At 31.2% G+C, this 21,052-nt stretch overlaps 2 protein-coding genes across 10 annotated transcripts; one reads left to right on the top strand and one right to left on the bottom strand.

Annotated features, from left to right (window-relative positions):
* Window positions 1-294: 294 nt before the first annotated feature.
* LOC125071154 (serine/threonine-protein phosphatase 4 regulatory subunit 3) lies at window positions 295-11,733 on the bottom strand. Of its 6 annotated transcripts, none has more exons than XM_047681251.1 (10): window positions 11,690-11,733; window positions 10,876-11,290; window positions 9,774-10,709; window positions 9,094-9,286; window positions 8,764-8,906; window positions 8,251-8,426; window positions 7,557-7,747; window positions 6,803-7,003; window positions 6,279-6,415; window positions 295-5,542 (listed from the first exon to the last, which is right to left on the bottom strand). In XM_047681251.1, the coding sequence occupies exons 2-10, from the start codon at window positions 11,170-11,172 to the stop codon at window positions 5,441-5,443; spliced, it is 2,376 nt and encodes a 791-aa protein (XP_047537207.1). In that variant the 5' UTR covers window positions 11,173-11,290; window positions 11,690-11,733; the 3' UTR covers window positions 295-5,440. The 6 variants fall into 6 exon arrangements, with proteins under 6 accessions (XP_047537207.1, XP_047537206.1, XP_047537205.1 ...); XM_047681250.1 differs by having other exon boundaries at window positions 11,654-11,719; XM_047681249.1 differs by lacking the exon at window positions 11,690-11,733 and adding an exon at window positions 11,381-11,564.
* An 896-nt stretch (window positions 11,734-12,629) lies between these two features.
* LOC125071161 lies at window positions 12,630-19,385 on the top strand. 4 transcript variants are annotated; one of them, XM_047681263.1, is made up of 12 exons: window positions 12,630-12,670; window positions 13,088-13,202; window positions 13,286-14,040; window positions 14,465-14,686; window positions 15,026-15,192; window positions 15,467-15,582; window positions 16,169-16,409; window positions 16,624-16,795; window positions 17,086-17,193; window positions 18,084-18,173; window positions 18,525-18,655; window positions 18,907-19,385. In XM_047681263.1, the coding sequence occupies exons 2-12, from the start codon at window positions 13,171-13,173 to the stop codon at window positions 18,958-18,960; spliced, it is 2,088 nt and encodes a 695-aa protein (XP_047537219.1). In that variant the 5' UTR covers window positions 12,630-12,670; window positions 13,088-13,170; the 3' UTR covers window positions 18,961-19,385. The 4 variants fall into 4 exon arrangements, with proteins under 4 accessions (XP_047537219.1, XP_047537217.1, XP_047537218.1 ...); XM_047681261.1 differs by having other exon boundaries at window positions 12,642-12,788; XM_047681262.1 differs by lacking the exon at window positions 12,630-12,670 and adding an exon at window positions 12,791-12,894.
* The last annotated feature ends 1,667 nt before the right edge of the window (window positions 19,386-21,052 follow it).

The following is a 21,052-nucleotide window of genomic DNA, read 5'->3' on the forward strand; positions in this document are numbered from 1 at the left end:
ATCGGAAGATACAGCGTATATTGGAGAAGAATTTTAGTATATAATACTATTATGCATATATAGATACGTTACGGTAGTTGCACTTCGTAGTTTTACCTACTTTAAAACTAGACTATTGAAATGACTTCAATGTTTTTGTAATGTAATGAAACAAAATAGCTTTTTTGGTGCAAACAGTTGCATATTTACAATAGGCATGGTAGCAATTAATTATTAAAAACACTACAAACAGCTTTTATAATATATGTATTACTTATATAAAGGAAGTGAAAATAATAAATAAAATGAACACTCTTCGCATCGTATTTCCTTATATTTATATTGCTTACGTAACTAGTGACATCATAATAATAGCATTATAATAAGCTTATTTATTTTACACAACTTGCCAATAGGTAAATCTATTTAATTTTATTCTGTGTATAAATTAGTTTATGATGGTCATCCACCTAGACAGATAAAAAATAGTTGTTACAGACTACTTTCATCTAGAAATCTTATATTTTCTCATTATACGGGAAGTTTATTTCAAGGAATATAAGAATCGTATAAATCTAATTGACAGCTAGATGCTATTAGACACGTGGATGTTTGACAGATTATCAAAATAAAGTATTACATAAAACATCTATTTACAATTTTTTTTCTGACACACCCATTCCACGCATGTAATAAATTTTAGTCTCGCATAACTGTGCATAAACATGAACGCCTTTACATATTGAAATAAAAGTTAAAAAAAAAAACTTTTAAATAAACAAAAATAATCTTTGACTTAAATATTCGAACAGATGCCAGACTTGTTTGCGTATAAACGGTTTATTATGATTCATTGATTTTAACAATTAACGATCTTATTGTAAGCGTATAAAAGTCCAAATTACAACATGTTTCGAATTATAGCTTGTATAAAATTTAATGAATGATATCTGTTCGAACACTAAGTATGACCATCATCCCATTTGCTGGTATAGATTGGTTAAACGATTACGAATGAATACAGAGATCAATATTACTTCGTCAAATATATAAAATTGATATGTATTTCTAGGGCAGACACACATGCATCCTAAAAAAATTTATATTACAGATTTTATTAGTTAGATCTGTCGTAGAATAGCCGATAAATAATCACACAAAATATCACGTATAATACAAAAAAAATTACACACCAAATAAATTATGATTTCTAAACATGCATTCGTTAATTTTAATCAAATATATTTTTACAATCATGCAACGACACATAAGATATTTGCAAATTGCATAAAATAACATTATTGTGCCCTACGACTCCGCAACGCGAATTCAACATCAATGTCACCATGTGAGATAATCAATAAATTGTCAAACATTTCGCATAAAACGTTGCTAAAAATATCTACCTATAATGTAAAAGTATTTGCCCATTGAAATCTATATAAATCATAAAGTGACCTAAACTTCCTGAGTATCTTTTACAAATGGAGGAAAATTAAACTTATAAATTATTCAGCGCACTATGACAAAAAATATATGAACGAAAAACTCAATGAAAAAATGGTGGAATTGCGACCATTGCGATATTTACACATGAGATTTTAGTTACCAATTGGTATATTTTTAGTAACGTTACATGCGATTATGTATTGAGACGAATTTCGATTTTGGGATCAGTTTAATATATTAATAAAGGTGACGACCATTATTATTCATACAATGCTATAATGTCAGATATATAAGAGAGGAAAGATAACGAAGACGGTGACAATTTGAGACAAGGCTGTAAGAACATAAGCTAGTGTGCTACAGAAACCATTCTTAGGAGTCATTCTTAGGAGTCTGCCCATATTAATAATCATTTATAGATAAAACTTTTTTTTCTCACTGCACGATTATTCAAACACTGCTTAGTACTTTAAATATGATCAGTCTCCTAGACTTCGTATTTCTCTAGCCACCTATACAGCCCTATTACAAATATTCACCTTATTTCCATTAGTATATGATTCAAGAATTCAATGAACTGTAGAAATGAAATAGGCAATCTAAAAAAGCGAAAAAACAAAAAGTATTTAAATTAAGGTGTTTGTTTAATACATCTACAAATTTATATTTAACGAACCGAACCAGCAACCATTGACATATTTTATTTCAATAGAATTTAGTGTACGCGACAGTTGTGTTGCGTTTGGAAAATGTCACACTAGAATTTTATCTTGAAATTATGTTCTCATCGCAGTAATAGTACTAAAATATCTCTAACTGAGGCTAAATTTTTTTTTGTTTACATTAAAAATGAAATTCTATTGAAAAAAATGTGCCAAGATGCAAGTAATGAAAAGAATACGAAAGATAGTGATTGTTTCACAACATTTTCATGACAAATCCAGTAACGACTTTTTAAACAGTGATTTACGATAGGTTGAAAATGTTACCATGTGCAAAAATGTTTCACGTATATGAATCGGGTGTAACATTTTTGACACTACATTTACAACAACGCGGGTTTAGTATTAAGATAACACAATAGCAAAACGATGTAAACGACCGCCGATACGAATACAATATAAAATCTAGTATTATTTACATAGTAATGATTAAACTATATTTTAATTGTAATAAAATAAAACTGTTCTTAATCAGATATCTTTTATCACATACAAATTATTTAAAAATATAAAAAAAAGAAAACGCGTAGAATCGTTTTAAAGAAAGACGGAGAACTTTTACTGATAGTATTGGAAGAACTATTAACAAAGAAATATGTGTGTATCGACATCGAAAACTACGAGATTTTCGTAAAAATCATGTCTTTAATGTAAAAATATAACAATGTACATTTAACAAGGCATAAAGTTGTATCAACATCATTTAAGTATCTAAACAGAAATAATGTTTGACATTATTCCGCAGTGTCGATGTCGATCACCACACATTTTCAATCGAAACAATATTTCATACACCATTCAAATCAAATAATACCGTGGCCTGATGCTAAAAAGGTAAATAAAGAACCCTTACTATTGGTTATCAGAATAGAAACAATGGACAGATGTTGATTGTTTTATATAACATATGCCTTTTTGCGTAATAGTGTTGATAATCTGATAATGCTGTTTTAGCACGGATAAATTTATATTTTTGGAACGAAGTTCTTCTGCGGCTTACCCTAGAGTGAGCTGGCAGGTAAGGAAGCATCATTACCCTTTCCTTCCCTTCAGAACTTCAGAACTGTCCATCTCATTCTCTTTTTTATTGTTCACGGTTTTATATAAGATTACTAAAACTTATTTTTAATAAATTTACTTCTTCTCATTCGATTATTCTCCGCATTCAATTTATTTCCTTGTGTCTGTTGTTTAATAAAGAATATATGTATAGCAAAAGCAACTTCGTTCCAAAGGGGTCTAACCACGACACAACTTCTTTTTTGTTTAAAGGATTCCAAAATGTACTTAAACCCTTTTAGCACCACGCCACAGAATACAAAATGTAAACAAATTGATGACAATTTAACATTAATCTTTGGAAGAAAATTAACGAAAATTTTATAGATTATCTTATAAATTTCTGTGTTTTAAAACGCTTTAGTTAAAATTGTTTCGTTTTCGTTTATAATTTGTACGTATGGATTGAGATGGTTGATACTCTTGACAAAACATTCGAATGTTGCATGATTATTTGGATCACAAGATATTGAATTAAAATAAAATAAAATTTAGAAAAACTTCTGTATTATAATATTCAGTCATATACAGTATTACCTACGAATTATTATACCTGTATGCGAGTTATTTTACCCTAATACTTCGTGTTAATTTAAAATAATTATATATTTTAAACTCACATGAGTTATGTTTATATAACATGTTTTCTATAAATAACAAGAAAAGTAGATCAATAAGTGCGATTTCACCTCGACAAGTACGCGGAACCGAAATATAATACTGTTTATGTAACACAAAACAGACCGAGGAATATAGATTGCTTTTAATAATATACGAATATAAATAATATTCGTTTATCTTTGCCTTAAAGCAGCTAATTATGTCATTATATTTTTTATGAATGTAGAAAGTATATTTGTCTAATATATAAACAACCTTCTTATTGATAAAGATTGTATTGTTATACAAAGGTTTGTCTTATTCTTTGAAGACTGTCCATCCGCTAGTTTTTAAAGATTATCAGTTAGACTGTAAGGATGTTAAATCATAAATTAAATACAATATAATAAATAAATAAATTGAAATAAAATTAGGCTTTAAAGGTTTAACTCGCGTATATTTTTATTTAATATTAACGTGTGTGATATATTTTCTATAAATATAATTTCATTTTCAATTTATTTTATTATTACATTGTCTCATTTAATAACTAATTTCTAGAGATCCAAATAACCGTGCAACTGATGAATTAAGGTTATTTTAACACAGACGAGTTTCCAAGAGATAAATATTATTATATAAATTAAATAATAACATTGTACACAACAAAATAATAAACTAATGACATCGGAAATCAAAATCATTTTAGTATTATTATTTTATGGCATGCAATGAGAATATTTATAAATTAAAAAATAAATTAAATTATGAATTTAAATTAATGTAAAATTACTTCACAATTAAAAAATTATGTAACTTAATAGTTCACTAATAAATTAACAAAAAAAATATCACATATTGTGTGGTTTTCAATCGGTTAAATTGTGTCGAGTTCGTTTTGTAAGTCTATTTTATGTTTAGTTAAAAAAATTATTCACAACTCAATGTCAAGTAAAATATAAATCTCTGGGAAACTCAATGAAAGACAAAGGAATGCAATTAAATTATTGTGCAAAATTAACAATGGCTAGACAATTATAGATTGTTTGATAGATAAATAATAATCATTAAATTAAAGAAACCACTACTGTGTAGCAATTCCACATTTATTATTACAGACTCCTTAAAAACATTGGTCTCATGGTCATTGTGACAAACTAAGTAGGTCTCTACAAAATACATATACACATACCAATTTCGGTGATCGACTTTAGTACTTTCTTTATAAAAATTTAAATCCCACTCCTAATATATCCTTTGTACTTTTGTTAATTAACAATCCATCAGAAACGTAACCTAGCCGTTAAAATTATTTCACATATATAATTATACATTTTATAACCGATATTTGTTCTAAATTTTCAATACCGTCCGAAGGAATTACGATTACACTACGCCGTATGAAAAACTTCATACTCTAACTAGTGAAGTGAAACTGGAGCGTCACTCGTATTTACATGAAGTGGACATAACACAGCTAGAAGTACTTCCGCCTAGCGGTTTCGACTAATCGTAGAGTTACAAGTCGCATCTGCTCCTAGATAGTGAACGTATTCTTACAGCGTTCCTTGCACAGCTGAGCGAGACGGGAGTTATATTCCTTGAAACAGGAGGCCGGGGCGCAGCGGACACTACGCCAGGCGCGGCCGCTTGGCGTCGCGCTCGTCCGCCGCCGCGCTGCTGCTGCCGCCCTCCTCCTCCTCGTCCGAGTCGCCGTCGTAGTCCACCAGGCCCTGCGCCACCCACGCGTTAGCACTACTGCACACTACTACACACTACTACACACTACTACACACTACGCCACTCCATACTCACGCCAACGTGAACTTGGCCTTGATGATAATATCATTTACTTTTTTCGTTCATGAACATTATTTTATTTTAAACACGACACACTAATTCTGAGATTGTATGTGATATTGTTGGTTAGAGGTCACATCGCCTTTAATGGTGTGTGTGATCCCTATTGTTGCACAGTTTTAGGTAACTTTGTCTCTTAGGGATTATTTCAAAGATATATCATACATGGATAAGATAGCACAGCAATTGCATTTACATAAGGTAATAGTGGCTATGAATCAAAATAGCATACATTTTATGACAATATGCTATCTTCCATCAAATGACCTATTTACTCATATGATTACGTAAGAAATATTTTCAAAGAAATTTATATACTCGAGTATAAATATCATTAATACGGAAACATAAATAATTCGGTGAGTAAATACCACCACCAATGCAAATTATCCTCATGCATATATTTCAATATAACTGAATGCCATATTTGTGCATTTTATATCGAAAATATAACTAATGTAATAATAGCTTGATCGATTTTTTTTTTAGGACAAGCAACAAATTAATTGCAATATATTAACAAATTTATAAAAAAACATGAGATAGCTTTATGAAGCATGCTCATTATTCCATTGAAGCAAGTAGAGATGTGAGTGAACTAAAAGTTACCTTATTGAGTAATCTGGGCGTGGATACCTGAACGTCGGTGTGTGCCGGCTTGCTGGTGGTTGTTGTGCTCAACAGCACTCTGCTTGGACCATTCGCACTTTCAGTACTCGAACATACTTTCTTTTCGACAATTTTACCTGAAAGTAGTAGACAATTGTCAACGCTCGCCTTGGCATGTAAATGTTAAATATAACATTTAATTATGCTCTATTTCATGAACACAATAACAATTAGATCGAAACTAATAAAATATTAAAGCTAGAGATATAAAATGTTTGAATGAAATAATTTTATGGGAACACTATTATGATTTAAAATCTCCCTTTATTTTAGATGTTAAATAGGGTGTACGACTATATAAAATCAGGTTATTACCGTTAACTCAAAACAATAACATTAAATGTCAACACAAATATATGTAGGCAATATTTTTCGAGTGGATTATTGTATATAAGCGACACGTCATAACTATCGTATACCTAGGTTAAGGCAGACGTAACGTTAAACATAATAATAACACAAACCGATGGCATCGAGCGCGTGGTGCGCGTGCGCGTGCGGGTGCGGGTGCGTCTGCGCGCTGTCGAGCGGCGCGTCGTCCTCCAGCTCGTCGTCGTCGTTGAACCACATCTCCTCCTCGTCGTCGGGCTGGCGCGCCTCGCGACGGTACCGCGAGCGTAGCAGCGACGGCACCACCGCCTCCGCTACCGCCACGCTACCGCTTACTAGAATTGATCAATGAATAACTTTACTATATCTTATCATAACCAATAAGGTTTAGTCATTTTATTGAATATTAGTTGTCGCCCGCGACTTAACTTGCGTTTCATAAAAAGATTCACTATTTGATGAAATACAAATTTCATCAAATAGTGTTCAGTGGTTTGGCCGTGAAAAAGCGACAGACAGACAGACTACTTTCGCATATAATTTTAGTATAAATTTGGTAAAAAAATATGTATGTGTCATAGATAAAATAGATGATACAAAATAAAATTCAAAATGACTGATCACTCGCTTAGTGCACAGTAAGAAATAATAATTAAAGTTTAGTAGAAAAAGAAGATATACAATACTCAAATATTAGAGTTGTAGGGTATGAATCTGCATGGCAATATAAAGAAGGCAGGAAAAATCTCTAATATAAAAGAAATAGTGTGTAAAGAATTAACAAAGTTAACAAGTAAAGATAGGGATTAACAGGAAAAAACATGCCAACCTAAAACAAATGAAATAAAGGGGAAGATTTATATTATATATAAGAAAAAAATACTATACCTCTATCCCTTTCCTTTAATTTATCCTGGTGCTGATCATACCGTGTTTTTAAAGCTTTAAATGTTTGTACATATTCAACATCCTCTAAGATCTTTCCATAGTTTTCAACAACATGCGAACAGAGTGATTTTATATCTTCCAATTTGATGAACTCAAACAACTCTAATATAGCAGAATCTAATAAGTTGTATCTGAAATTTTATTATTTATTTTAAAGTACATTACAATAAAAATCAGCAATCTTTAGCACCATTAAATATTCATGAGCTGAATTTGTGTTCATAATTCATCTCAACATATAGACATCTCTCATCTCATGATCAACGGTGAAATATTGTGAGGAAACCTGCATGTCAGATACAAATCTGCCATATGTGTATCACCCCAATACCCATATTTCTTTGTGATACTGCCAATGCAACCGTTAGAAAGTTAAAAGTGCACAACATTACAGTTGTCAAGGTCAAGCGAATGCAATAATATTTTATTATAATATTTCAACTTATATACAGTTTTATGTTAATTTTAAGTATGTCTTAACTTTAATTGGCTACACATTAATTTCTAAACAGGATTGCTATTTATATTTTCACAAAAATACTTTGGCTACAGAAAAACTAGTTGTAATTTTAAATAAAAATTTATAGACTATATCATTTAATATCTTTTTAATATATTAAAAAAGACCACCAACCTGCCATTATTCCTAAGGAAAGCATCTATAACTGGTGCAATGAGATTCCCTTTAATTATGTACCGATTGTAGTATTCATCTTTTAAAGCGATGATTTTCCTCATAAACCTTAGTGCACCAAGCACTAAGAATGTGTGTGTTGATCTCATAAGCACCAATATGCGACGGAGGAGGTCCTGAAGAAAAAGTTTAGATGAATAAAAATCAAATAAATTAAACTTAGGTATTTAAAGAATGTCACTAGATTTACTTGACCTGCTTCATCATGTTTAATTAAAATACTTCATGAATCTATTATATTTGCATTACTTGTATTTTTATTTCTGTATATAGTCACCTTGTACAATATAGAGCATTAACATTCATTACATAATTCCGTTCAAAAAATGTAAAACAAAATACACTAGATATAAATAAATATAAAAAATAAATCAAACATTAAAGAACTTTGAAATATTTATGTACAAACAAATATTTTGGTAGCTTTTAATGAATATATATTTTTAAGATTACCTTATTTAATATGCATGTTTTGATATGGTATGTGTGATGTTCACAGCAGAAAGAAAGTAGTTCAAGTACCAAACCCAATAGTTGCACTGTGTGATAATCCTCTTTTAAAGGCTTCTCTCCAGTTGTGTTTTCAAGTAACGGAGCTGAAATTTAAGAAAATGCAAGATGATATACTTCCATGCCATTCAAAAAAAGAATTGCATTATGAAATTTGAGAATTGAAATTTGCATTATGAGAATTGAGCAAACTAAAGCTAATCTTATTGCAATAATCATACTTTGTAGAAAATTTTTATTCACATTGTACATATGCAGCATTTAAATACATACCTATGAGTGTTTGTATACTATGTTTATAAAAGAAATTTAGGAAGTCTGCCTTTTCACTCTTGTTGACGGAAGCCAGCATACTCTCTGGATCAAGTAGGATACGTAGGACACCCATTAACTGTACTGCACCGCCAAGTTCAGGATCTTGATCCCTAAGCATCTGTTCTATCACAATGTTTAACAACATTTGTTCCTGTAAACATGAGATAATGTAATATTGATAATTGTAGATTAAATATTGGAGATGGTAGATGTGGTTATAATGCATGCATATTAAATGATGATAGCAGATTCAAACCCAGGAAACAACATTGTTTATTGATCTCATGCTCAGTGGTGAAGAAACCTTTGTGAGCAAACCTGCATGCATCCATTTTGCTGAATTCTTTGCAAAAAAATCATCAACTTCAACATACAGTAGAGCGGCATGGTAGAATAAGCTCCAAACCATCTCCTCAAAGAAAGATGTCTTAGTGCAGAAGTGGAAAATTTACAGGCTTGTTACTTTTACTTTTTTGGGGGAAGAACAGTTATCATCAGTAAATCTATTTGCTAATTATATGATTATTGTGTAAATTATGATTTATTTTAATCTACTTATAGCTAACATTATCTGTACAAAAATGGAAATCCATTTTAAGTACAACTTCCATCTAAAATATTTGAAAATATGTACATACCTCTTCAGTGTTGTTAGCCTGCTGTAACGTATAATCCCTCACAACTGAGGGTGAAAATTCAACAATATAAGTTAAAATATCTATGGATGCAGTCTTGGTCTTCTGATCATCTATGCTTAGAGTAATTTCTAAAGCTGGCAGGATTCCCAATGAAACTAATGTCTTATAAAAAGCATCTTTATCTTGAGGTTGCAAGTTTTGTGAAAAATTACAAAACTCTTTTAAAAATAGAACTAAGTCTCGTCTTTTGACATCAGGTGTCTTATCATCCATCAACAATTTAAATAAGTCTGTTAGAAATTTATCATCATCCTCTATAAGTTTTACTATTTCTACCTTATTAAAAAATATAAAACTGGACAATGTGCTTAGCAGATTGTCTTCAAAGACGGTTGGTGTGGGCAAAACTATATCTTGAATGTACTGTACTCTGTAAGTTTGATGTATTTTTGCCAACAAATCCTTATTCTTAATAGGAATGGCCTCTCGGAATTTAGCTAGCTCTCTAAGGTATTCCCTGTGTTTCTTAGGTTGGGGTAAACTGGGATCATATTCTAAACAGCCAACTACATCAAATATAGTGTCGTCTGCAAACATTGTGTCAAAAAGTGTGTTTTTATTAAGAAGAAATATACTTTTGAATATCTCATAGAGATGATGCAATCCCTCAATGTTTTCAATATCTTCACACATATGAAAGAGGTTTAGAAGTTTCTTAATGTAGTGCTGTGTTTCCAAAGCTGCAGCTAATTTATCTTTTCTTGCAGGTGACACTAGACAACTGTTCACTAATTCACTTATGTCTTCCAGTCGACCCATTTCACATGCTGGTAGCTCTACTGGCTGTACACTATCTGACATTTCATCAAAACGTTCATCTTCTGACTCTTCTACTATGTCTTGTGTTATTTCAACTGAGGGATCTTTACCTTGTACCTACAACAATATGTGAAAGTTATAGATTATTGTAAGTTGAAATGCAATTAAATAATATACATATATTCAATTAAATTTCCAACAAGAATATTTTGCAAAGACAATATTTTTAAAAACAATATTCATGTTATAAAAATGGATTATATTATGGATGGATTGAATTTACCTGACATATTTTCTCCCATATTTCATCGCAGCCAGCTTTTTCTTGAAAACTTAATGCTAAGTCAAAATTATCTCCTTCTGACCATACTATCAAAGTATCTTGCTGTTTCTGATAAGCTGTGTCTGGCTGTATTTTGCTCTCTAGCAGAAGTGTGCCATCTGACTCTGCCCTTACCAGTAAAGAGGTTCCTTTCAATCGTTCCACATAACATGAGGAAACATGCCCCGTTCCTCTATCGTCCCACTGTCGGTCAGCGTTCAGAGCGTAAAGCTTGACTCTTCGTCTAGTGTCTGTCATGATAGTCAACGCAACTATTACTATATACTCAAATAATGAATCAATTATTATGGCGCTAATCCTGTGCACCGGTTAATTTTTTTATTTAGCTCCCATTTGTATTAAAACTTATGCACTTCTGGAACAACACAAATATTATTTGATATTAATAAAAATCATAATAAATCACAAAAATAATCTTTATAGGCTATATAATTACTGTAATTACAATCCTTGAATGTCGTTGGTCTTCGTTAAGCTCAAAAGTAGCATAAATATTCACCGTAATGATATCTTATTCACTTGTAACATGGACGTAAAGTATATTTTATAATTAAAAATATTTTTTGTATGACAATGGATCGCAAAATTATCGGAAATCACAAACAAAACAATACAATCTGTAAGCCTTTCACTACACTTAACAAATGCATTTAATTATATAAACTAAAACTTAATTAACGTCCTCGTGGATTAAACTTTCTAAAAACAAGATATTTACCGGATTACACATTATAGAATCGTCAAATTGACGTACCTTCAAAATATTAAAACATCAGATAACGCCATATTGGATTCACAACAACGCTTCGAATATAGGGGTTCTCAAATCAAAAATGAAATGGCGCGAAATTTTAAATATCATCAAATATTTTCACGAATCATATGAAATCATTTTTAATGTTATGATGGTCTCCATTAAATAATAATTAAGCCATGTTTGTATAAGAATAAAGGTTAATTTTTACGACCATGTCTTCAATTAAAATATTTTGGTTTGTTTTGATTCATTGTATTATTGACAAGCATCACGACGTTAATTAATGAAAAATAAATATAAGACAGTATTAAGATATTAAGACAGATATTAAGGTTATATTAATAAAAATCTCTAAAGATAAATTTAAAGTGTTTAATTCAGTAACATGTAAAACTTTATGCCAGAGTTGCACATAACAACTTCTTCAACATTTTTTGAGTTTCAATCAACTCAAATTTATTTATTCACTGAGGCATGTTCAAATACGTTCTATCTTTACAACTTACAAAATTTTTATTTCAGAAAAAATAACTAGTATATATTTTTGATATTACGTAATTTGTGTGGAATTTAGTAAAAAAGATTTTATCAGATTCCAATAAATATTGATTGCAGGTATTGATTGCTTTTTATTTGTTGATTAAATTAATCATGTTACCGAAAATTAATCGTGAAAACAAAATATTTCTAAGTTACATACAAAAAAAAATTATAACATTATATGCTTTTATAAAAACATGGTGACAACGTTGAGCAATAAAGTAATATTAATATTTTTTTTAAGTAAAGCACATTTTTAATTCTCAATATATAACCGAATGGAATCAGAGTAAAATTACGAGACTTGTTGATAATTTTACTTCTTTCTTACATCCATCTTTTTTATATTACTGAACGCAACTGTATTTTGGCTACCATTTGCCTTAATCTGTCAATCTTTTGATTTGATGTTATTGAATAAAAGTTTGAGTTACAAAGGTCTCATTTTTGAACAAATTTTAATAATTTAGTTAATTTTATTGTATTTGAAATACTTTATAAAATATTATTGAAAACTAGAAACACAAAATGTACTGTAATTCTCCTATATATTAATGTGAGAGTTATTCCTAATGTTCTAAAAAAGTTATTTTTTTTTCGTGTTTGTCAGTGTTTACTCATATCAAAATAGTTGTCAAATAACTGAATATTTCATTTTTAAGGTTAATTAAGTTCTTTAATAAGACTTACAACCGTTTTACTTAGAAATTAATGAATAATTTTTAGTAATGACAGATGTCATTGTGATTGTCATTGCTTGGTAGTCTTATCTTGAAAAGCAAAATAATACGTATTTTGTATTGTATAATAACATGTAAGGTGATAAAAAATATTAAAAAAAAATGTACTTTTCAGTATGAAGCAGAGGGACCAATCGAATAGTATCGTATTTCCCAGTGCAATTTGTTTGTATCATTAGGTTGTAAAATGAACACACTATGTCTTATTTGAGTGCTTCAGAAAATGTGGGGTAAGATATCATCTTACGCGGGAAATTACTTGTAAGTTATGCGACTGTATGCAGTCTTAAATTGTCTTAACTGGTTGTATTAGTTTCAGTGGTATTACCCAAAATATATCAGATGCGAGTTGTGCTACACAGTATAAAATGGCAGTTGAGAGTGTGTCAGGGGGCTGCGGTGGTGAAGTAAACATGTTTATACATGATAGTTCAGGGGATGAACAATATATACCGCACCTAAGTGAAAGCTTCTTTCATACCAAATTTAAAATAGATCCTAATGAATTATACACATTTCATGACTCTGATGTTATTGCCGGAGAAATAACAGTAAGCCATACGGATGACAATTTAATATTTCCTGACAGCACTGATACTAAAGTAAAGATATCTGAAAACTTAAATAAGGAAATAGATGTATTAAACTCCATAAGCAATGGTGATATAAAATCAGAAAAAAAAAATGTAGTTTCTAATGGTCATTACTCACCAGTTTTTAACAATGCCTCGATTAATCATACAGACTCAAAAGCTATACATGCCAAAGTTCAAAAAGCAAAGACTCAAGTTAACACTCTGCCTAAGGTAGCAGAGATTCGGCGACCAAGCATTCCTAGCCCTAAAGGTCAACATAGTTCTGGTTCAGCACCTAATTGTCCAAAAGTCAGTAACAATACAAGCAACATTAATGAAAAACTTTCATCAGCATCAAAATCAAACGCTGAAACATTCTTAGATGTTTTTAAGAGAGAACAAGGGCTTACAGAGAACTTAATGACCATTAAAACTGAACCAACTACAACACATATGAAAACCCCAGCTCCTACACCTAAAAAACCCCCAACAGGTAATTGTGGTCAGGTTTACATATACTATTACTTATAAAACAAAACAGGTTTTCAATGACTTGTTATTTTCGTATTATATTACACAGCTGAGTATAACTTTACATAGGTATCTATCTATATCTAAAAGTCCTTTTCCACAGAATTAAAAGGAATAACATTCTTTATTTATTATTTTAAAGTACTTATTTTGACTGCCTTGTTGGTTTAGTGGCTAGCTTATAAGTTGGTAGTGTTTCCACTCCTTTGTCCTGGAAAAGCGCTGATTCTATGCCAAAATTTTTTTTGTCATGTTAGATTTGCCATGTCATTGGTTTTTAGGGGTGGATTTGTGTTTATCCACACACTTGTATAATATATCACTCACAGATCTCCCTTGAAAATTACCACAATAGAAATATTTATTTATTTTTATCATTGTTGTAGTTAAATCTTCTCAATCCAAACCTCGAAAAGGTCGAGGTCCAACTGTTCATGAAGCTTTACAACGGATACCACAACAACGTCGAGTTTTGGCTCTACCTAACTCAACATGGCATGCTCCAGGAGAAGAGATGTTTCAATGTGGTCCTCTAGATGACAAAAAACCGAATGCCTTCAGACAACTAGAGAGTAGCAGTAGCGATGATGATAACATGCCAGAATTTGGTAAATAAAGGATTTACAATTTTTGACAGTAGTTTTAAATATAACTGAGGTAAGAAAATGGTATATAAATTACTTTTCTTTCATGTGTGTGATTGAATCGTAAAGGCTTCGATAATGTATTTATTGATGAAAATGGAATATTATTTATTGTATTATTATGTTTTCATGTTTCATTGAAGTTACTATAGTCAAGAAATTACATTTTAAAATATTCTAAATATTGTATATTTTATCTTTAAAGCAACACTGCAATATTGTGTTAGCTTTGAGTATTCATTTTTGTGTATCATCTTCATTGTTCTGTCATCTTTGGTGCTCATTATATTCTATCAATTTTAGAATCAGGTTCTGGGCCGGTGTGTGTTGAAGAAAGTGCGGCGGAGACTCGCGGGGCGCGACTAGCACTGCGTCGCGCTGCCATGAGAAGACACGTAGCTAGGGCTGCTACTACACTACAGTTGAACAAAGGCCACAAGGAACATAAAGCTTTAGCTTCAATAATCAAGGTATATGTACATATAATTATTTTATAAAACATGATAATTTTAAGTAGAGAAACTATTAATAAACCTCAATTCAATGCAATCAAGTGGATCTGTATCTGCTATTAAAAAAGATTTGTATTATATTAAATATTATCTTATGTAATCATAAATAAAATTACAGGTAATTTCATTAATAATAATTATACTTATGTATCAGATACAGTAATGTTAATAGATTAGTTAGTTGATTTAACTTATTTTTTAACTAATGTTGTATTATATATTTTTTTTTTAGAAACAAATAAATGGTAAAAATTCGTCATGTCGTCTTCCACCACAAACTGTCAATCATTTGCTCGCGATGCGCGGCATGACTTCTGTCTTGACGTTACAAGATCGTAAACAACTCAGGTATAATAAAAAATATGTGTTTTTTTTTTTACCTATAGCCAATTCCCGCACAAGTGGAGTTAAAACAAATAAATAATTTTGACCTTGCCCTTGACGTGACATTAGTCGAGATGTGAATCTGTGGTATTGACTATCAATTCATTGCGTATTTAATGTCTACGAATATTTGTTGGACCTTCCGCCAAAGAGCAATACTTAGTATCGTTGAGTTCTTATTTGAAGTTCGAATGAGGTAGTGTAATTTTTGTAAAATATTTGTAATAGTGACCATCTGGTGATCCATTTGTGAGACCGTCCATCTATTACGTAAAACAATTAAATAATTACGTATTCAAATTAACTTGGTAAAGTGGTGTATTATAAATAAAGATACTTTGTTAACTGTTTGTAGCATAATAGGGCTTTTAGTAAATCGTAAGGTATTTGTAAATTTAGGGTTTGTTTACCTTTACTCCTCTTGCTATTGGAATATATTATACTTCAATGCATCTTCAAAATAATTACTAAAAAATATAATGGAAATATGTTACAGCATCATCTTATCAGTATCTTATAAATAGATAATCATACTTAATCTATGTTTCAGAGAGGGTGGGTGGTCTGGTGGCGAGAGTTGTCGCTCAGAAGCGAACATATGTACAGATGACAAATGCGTGCAGTCTCCACTGCCTTGCGGACGCTATTGTCTATCTCACGTGACTCTAGCGCCCGAGCAGCGGCTGTACGCGGCGTGTGCTGCAGTATTCGCGGGCGGGGAGCGCTGCAAGCAACCGCTGCTTCCGCTACAGGAACAGACGCCACTTTGTACCGAGCATGCGTGGAAGCGGGTAAGAATTGAAATTTGCACTGATAAAGTAAATTGAATTAGAATCCTTTTAATTAAATCTTTGACAAGGTTTAGTACAAACTTACAAAATGTTTATCTCACACAGGAATATTATGCATGTATTTACTAATTCTCTTAAATCAAAGATCATTTGCGAAGTATCCCCACATCTGAGGTGAAGCATGAGTCTTACTACACGTAATTATTTTCGCCAGGATAATTACGAGCTACTCAGCCGCGAGAGCAAGCCGGCCAAAGCGCCCCGCAAGCGGCCGTGGGTCCCGCCGCGCTCGCCGCGCCCGCCGCGCGCGCCCCGCCCCCCGCGCCGCCCCAAGCGACGTCGCCGGCTCGTGCCCAAGAGACCGACGCAGACGCACTCCTTATCCGGTATTTACCTGCAAACCCTACTCTTCTAAGTTATAATACATACATTGACATGACAAATTATTCGTTAGTCTAAAATAAGCAGATTCGATAGCAGTTATATAATCTATGTGACAGCTCATATATATATCACTGTAGGGCAATAGGCAGCTCCTCAACCTGTAAGGCTTGTAATGTGTATATTGTGGCATAATTTCAAACATATATCCTCATCATTCAGTATTTTTTAACAGATTTAACTCATTTGACACATTGAAAAATAATTAATTAAATTAAATTATGTAATCTTACAGAAATCAACGTATGCTCCAACTCTTCCGCCTACGACAGTTCTGAGGATACAGCGATTGGAGGTTTAAGTGAGAACGAATATATGACTGCGAGTAATTCTCATGATCTGGGTATGACGAGTTAACATTTATTTTTATATTTAATATAGAATGTTGATCGAATACATACAAAGATAGGATTGGCACGCCAATACGGCATCAGATGGTAAGTATTTATAGAAATTACTACGTCACTTTAAATTAGTTCCTGTCTAACTTATATTTCGTATACAAAGTTTTATTGTACGCCAAAAGCATGCATAGTATTCGAAGGAAAAGGCCTTGTAGTTAATCCATATTAATTTTAATAGTTTATTTCAAATTAAGGCCTTCTCTATTTGTACTAAAATGGTGTTCCACAAGAATCAATTTTAGGGCCTTTTCTATTTTTGGTATGTATAAATGACCCTCATCTTTATATTAAAATAAAGACAGGTTACTGATAATACTTTATAACTCTAAAGATAAGACGTAAAAATAATAATTATTAGAATCTATTTTTAATAATATTGTGTATGTTCTCAATAATATACATTTCGATAGAAATATTAACAATTAGAACACTATTTTTTCTCAATATAAATACTAGATATTTTATTCTATAATAAAATCCGCATTCTACCTAGTAATAAATTTAAAAGTGATGTAAAACATTATTATTAAAAAGCAAGACTTTTACTCATACAAAATCTATAAAACTGTGTAAATGTAATTTGTCAAGTGAAAAAGGGTCATTAGTAAGTCTTTAGCCGACTCTTTCTGTATCAGTTATACATACATATTACTTTATTTCATTTTATAAGATGACGATTCAATTGTTCACAATTGCTTGTAAGAAACTACTTGAATATTGTTTCATTGAAAAATGTGTTTTACAATCTGTGATGAAAATATCCCATTAAACCTTCCATTTGTTTATTACTTTTATTTCAATTTAATTGATTTTTCTTCGTGTTTTACAGAAGTGGGACACGTGCCACCGGACGACATTTTAGATCCATCGGTACTAAGTCAGATACCGGACGAAGCATTTACGGAATTTTTTAATCAAAGTTTGTATTTTAAATTAATATAATTTTTTAAATTTTCTATATTCACTTTAAAGAGGTAATTATGAATTAGTAAACTCGCTCAAATGAAATAAGCAAAGGCTCCGTAGTGTATTTAGGATAATGTATATATTGAAACATTAATAATTGTCCATGGTATGATTTTGTCATATGACGTACTTCCCTTCTCGTGTGGATCATTAGTGCGCTGCACTTAAAAGTTAGCCAGTGTAACGAACTATTATTTATCGCTTCAGGCCTTAAGAAACTTTTATTTATTCAACTGGAAAAGCTCACATCACGTAATCAAGTATATGATAAGAAAATATGTATAATTTGTTTAACTAATTTCAGCGGAAAGCGGTGCTCCATTCGGCGAGAGCTCGGAGCTGGCGGCGGCGCTGGAGGCCGTGCTCGACGAGCGCGGCCTGGACGAGCGCGCGCTCGACATCGCCGACGTGTTCGACGTGCAGCACAAGCACAAGGTCGGCCCCCAACATGCGGCGTATAGCTACTGGTCCTTCTGACCGGATCGGTTGCTGCCCAATGGAAGTTACCAGTGGTTTTTGGTTTAGTAGATACAATTCATTTGTATTATTTTTGGGTATACTCCATAAAGGCTCTCAAAATAATAGACAATACGTACGTACGTACGTACAGTATAGTAACGGTCAACAAAATTCCGGTAAATGTATTGTTATACTTCACTTAAATTAATTTTAACCTCATATTACAGATGCAGGTACCAACAGCAGTCGGCATGGAAATGTCATCGAATGCGCCTTCATAACATATTAGTATACACGTATTATGCTAAGCTAAAATAATTCTTATGTACTATGTATTTAGGAACAAATTCGTTATCCGTAGTCTCAAGAAGTTTTCTTCATGCTTTAAGTTTGTGTGCGTGCATGTCTAGTGAAGTTGTACTGTAGGTATTGAAAAGTCGGAAAAACGATTTGATTGTAACGATAAGGGAGTTCCGATAAATCTTTATAGCAATTTGTAAATTATTTTTATATTATTCGGTGGCTTTTCCTTTTTAATTAGCATAGTGATCGTTTTAATCACAAAATTTCGAATTGGCATTTAAGAAATTAACCTAATTAGGGTGAATTTATCAGTATTAATATTTTAAATTTTTATGAATAATATTAGTTAGTTAAAAAAAAGGCAAATCCATTGTACTTAAAGATATTTATTGTACTATTGAAAGCTAACGGTTTTTATTTAAATTTAGATTAACTTAAAATGCTAACCGAACGATCTAAAATTATTGATAAATAAAATATAGGGAGAATTAAAAAAAAGAAAACTTTATTTGTATTTGTCGGTCCTCACTTATTGTGGGTAGAATAGAAAAAATAGGAAGTAGGTTGAATTGTGTATTGAACACGGGAGCCCATCGTGCGTTCTCTTTCTAATTCTTCTTGTGGGAGTGAGATAGAACTAGAAAAGTAATACCTTAGAAGTTTGAATCGGTAGAGTGTCGTCGTATCGTTTTTCTGTGATCGGTATATATTGGAAAGTCGAAGAGTTCAATCGGTTAAATGTATTGAATGGAATCCAGAGTATGGCATTAATTATTCCAGGTATCAAAGAAATAACTAGATATAGATGCGCCCCATAACATTTACGCTGTCAAATATTATTTATATTTTTGTAATTTCATTTACTAGTATGAATGCAGTTTTGGTATTACGTGAGGTTATGAAGCGAATATTGTATTAGTGTATGTGGTAATTTGCTCCAGCCTTGAATAGTTAATTTAATGATGTTTTGATTTAACTACAGATAAAGTTGTAACCGTTACTAAAAAAAAAAAAATAATACTTTTTATGTTTTTTTTTTTCAGTCTGTGTTCTACTTTATTCGATTAATTTTTTTTTAATTGAGCATCTTTGAGGCTGTGGCAAAACGTTTAGTATGAGATTTATATTTTGTTAAAATCTCAATTTAGTTAAATCCATTATTATTTATGAACCACTCTTTCATATTGTATAATATTTCGTAGACATATTGCAAATACTATAAATAGAAATAGAATTTAAACAGAACCAAATGAAGAAAAAAAAAAACATATTTTTGTAAAAATGTTTATGTTCCTATAATATGATAACTTGTGATTCGTTGTGACCGAAGTGAGTCCGCTATGTTTTGGTAGTATTAAAATTTTCATTGGTATATTATAATTTTGTATAAGGGATATAGGAAGTACATATTCTTCATTCTAGTTTACACACGACCCGGTATACACACATTTAAATATTATTCGTACATAATTAAAACGAGACGGGAGGTTTAAGTGCCAGAATTATATCTATAGAAAAATGTGGGGTTAATTATAAATATTTTTATATCGAAGACACATTTTAGCCAATTTTATAATCTGGAAACCCAAGATACTGCTGTCTTAAAGTTTGATGTTTTATTTTAATTTATTGTTATAAATCAATCCAAGTCTGTAAAAGAGTATCAATACCGTGACGTCGATATGATATAGGTTTTAAGTATAACAGTTAATGATTAGTGCAGATGACAATACAATATACAAAGTATATCTATACTGTGGGATACGAATTTTTGTGATGGTCATAGTCGGTGTACTTTAAAATTTTCGCTGCACTGAATCGTATTCATTTTTTTCTTTTATTAATAAAAAAGAAAAGTCAGTGGGTAAGCATAACAATATCTAATATTATCTATGGTTAAAAATCATAGACAATAATATTTGTTTATCTTTCAATAAAGGAATAAAACATTCTTCATAATAAGAAGTATTTGTATTCTATGTTTGAATACATAATTTTCTATTAAAGAATAACCGTTCATAGACAATAATGACGTATAAATTGTATTGGAATCTGTACGATGTAGAGTGA

This window comes from Vanessa atalanta, chromosome 18 (assembly GCF_905147765.1).
Source record: "Vanessa atalanta chromosome 18, ilVanAtal1.2, whole genome shotgun sequence".
NCBI classification, from domain to species: domain Eukaryota; kingdom Metazoa; phylum Arthropoda; class Insecta; order Lepidoptera; family Nymphalidae; genus Vanessa; species Vanessa atalanta.

What these genes read in the sequence shown, in the direction of transcription:
- LOC125071161 (XM_047681263.1), top strand. Translation starts at nt 13,171, where the DNA reads ATGTCTTATTTGAGTGCTTCAGAAAATGTGGG. An exon ending in TGATAACATGCCAGAATTTG is followed by an intron (nt 14,687 to 15,025) that starts GTAAATAAAGGA and finishes TATCAATTTTAG; the next exon opens with AATCAGGTTCTGGGCCGGTG. An exon ending in ACGTGCAGCACAAGCACAAG is followed by an intron (nt 18,656 to 18,906) that starts GTCGGCCCCCAA and finishes CTCATATTACAG; the next exon opens with ATGCAGGTACCAACAGCAGT.
- LOC125071154 (XM_047681251.1), bottom strand. Translation starts at nt 11,172, where the DNA reads ATGACAGACACTAGACGAAGAGTCAAGCTTTACGCTCTGAACGCTGAC. An exon ending in AAACATGCATATTAAATAAG is followed by an intron (nt 8,427 to 8,763) that starts GTAATCTTAAAA and finishes CTTTTTCTTCAG; the next exon opens with GACCTCCTCCGTCGCATATT. An exon ending in ATTAAAGGAAAGGGATAGAG is followed by an intron (nt 7,004 to 7,556) that starts GTATAGTATTTT and finishes GATCAATTCTAG; the next exon opens with TAAGCGGTAGCGTGGCGGTA.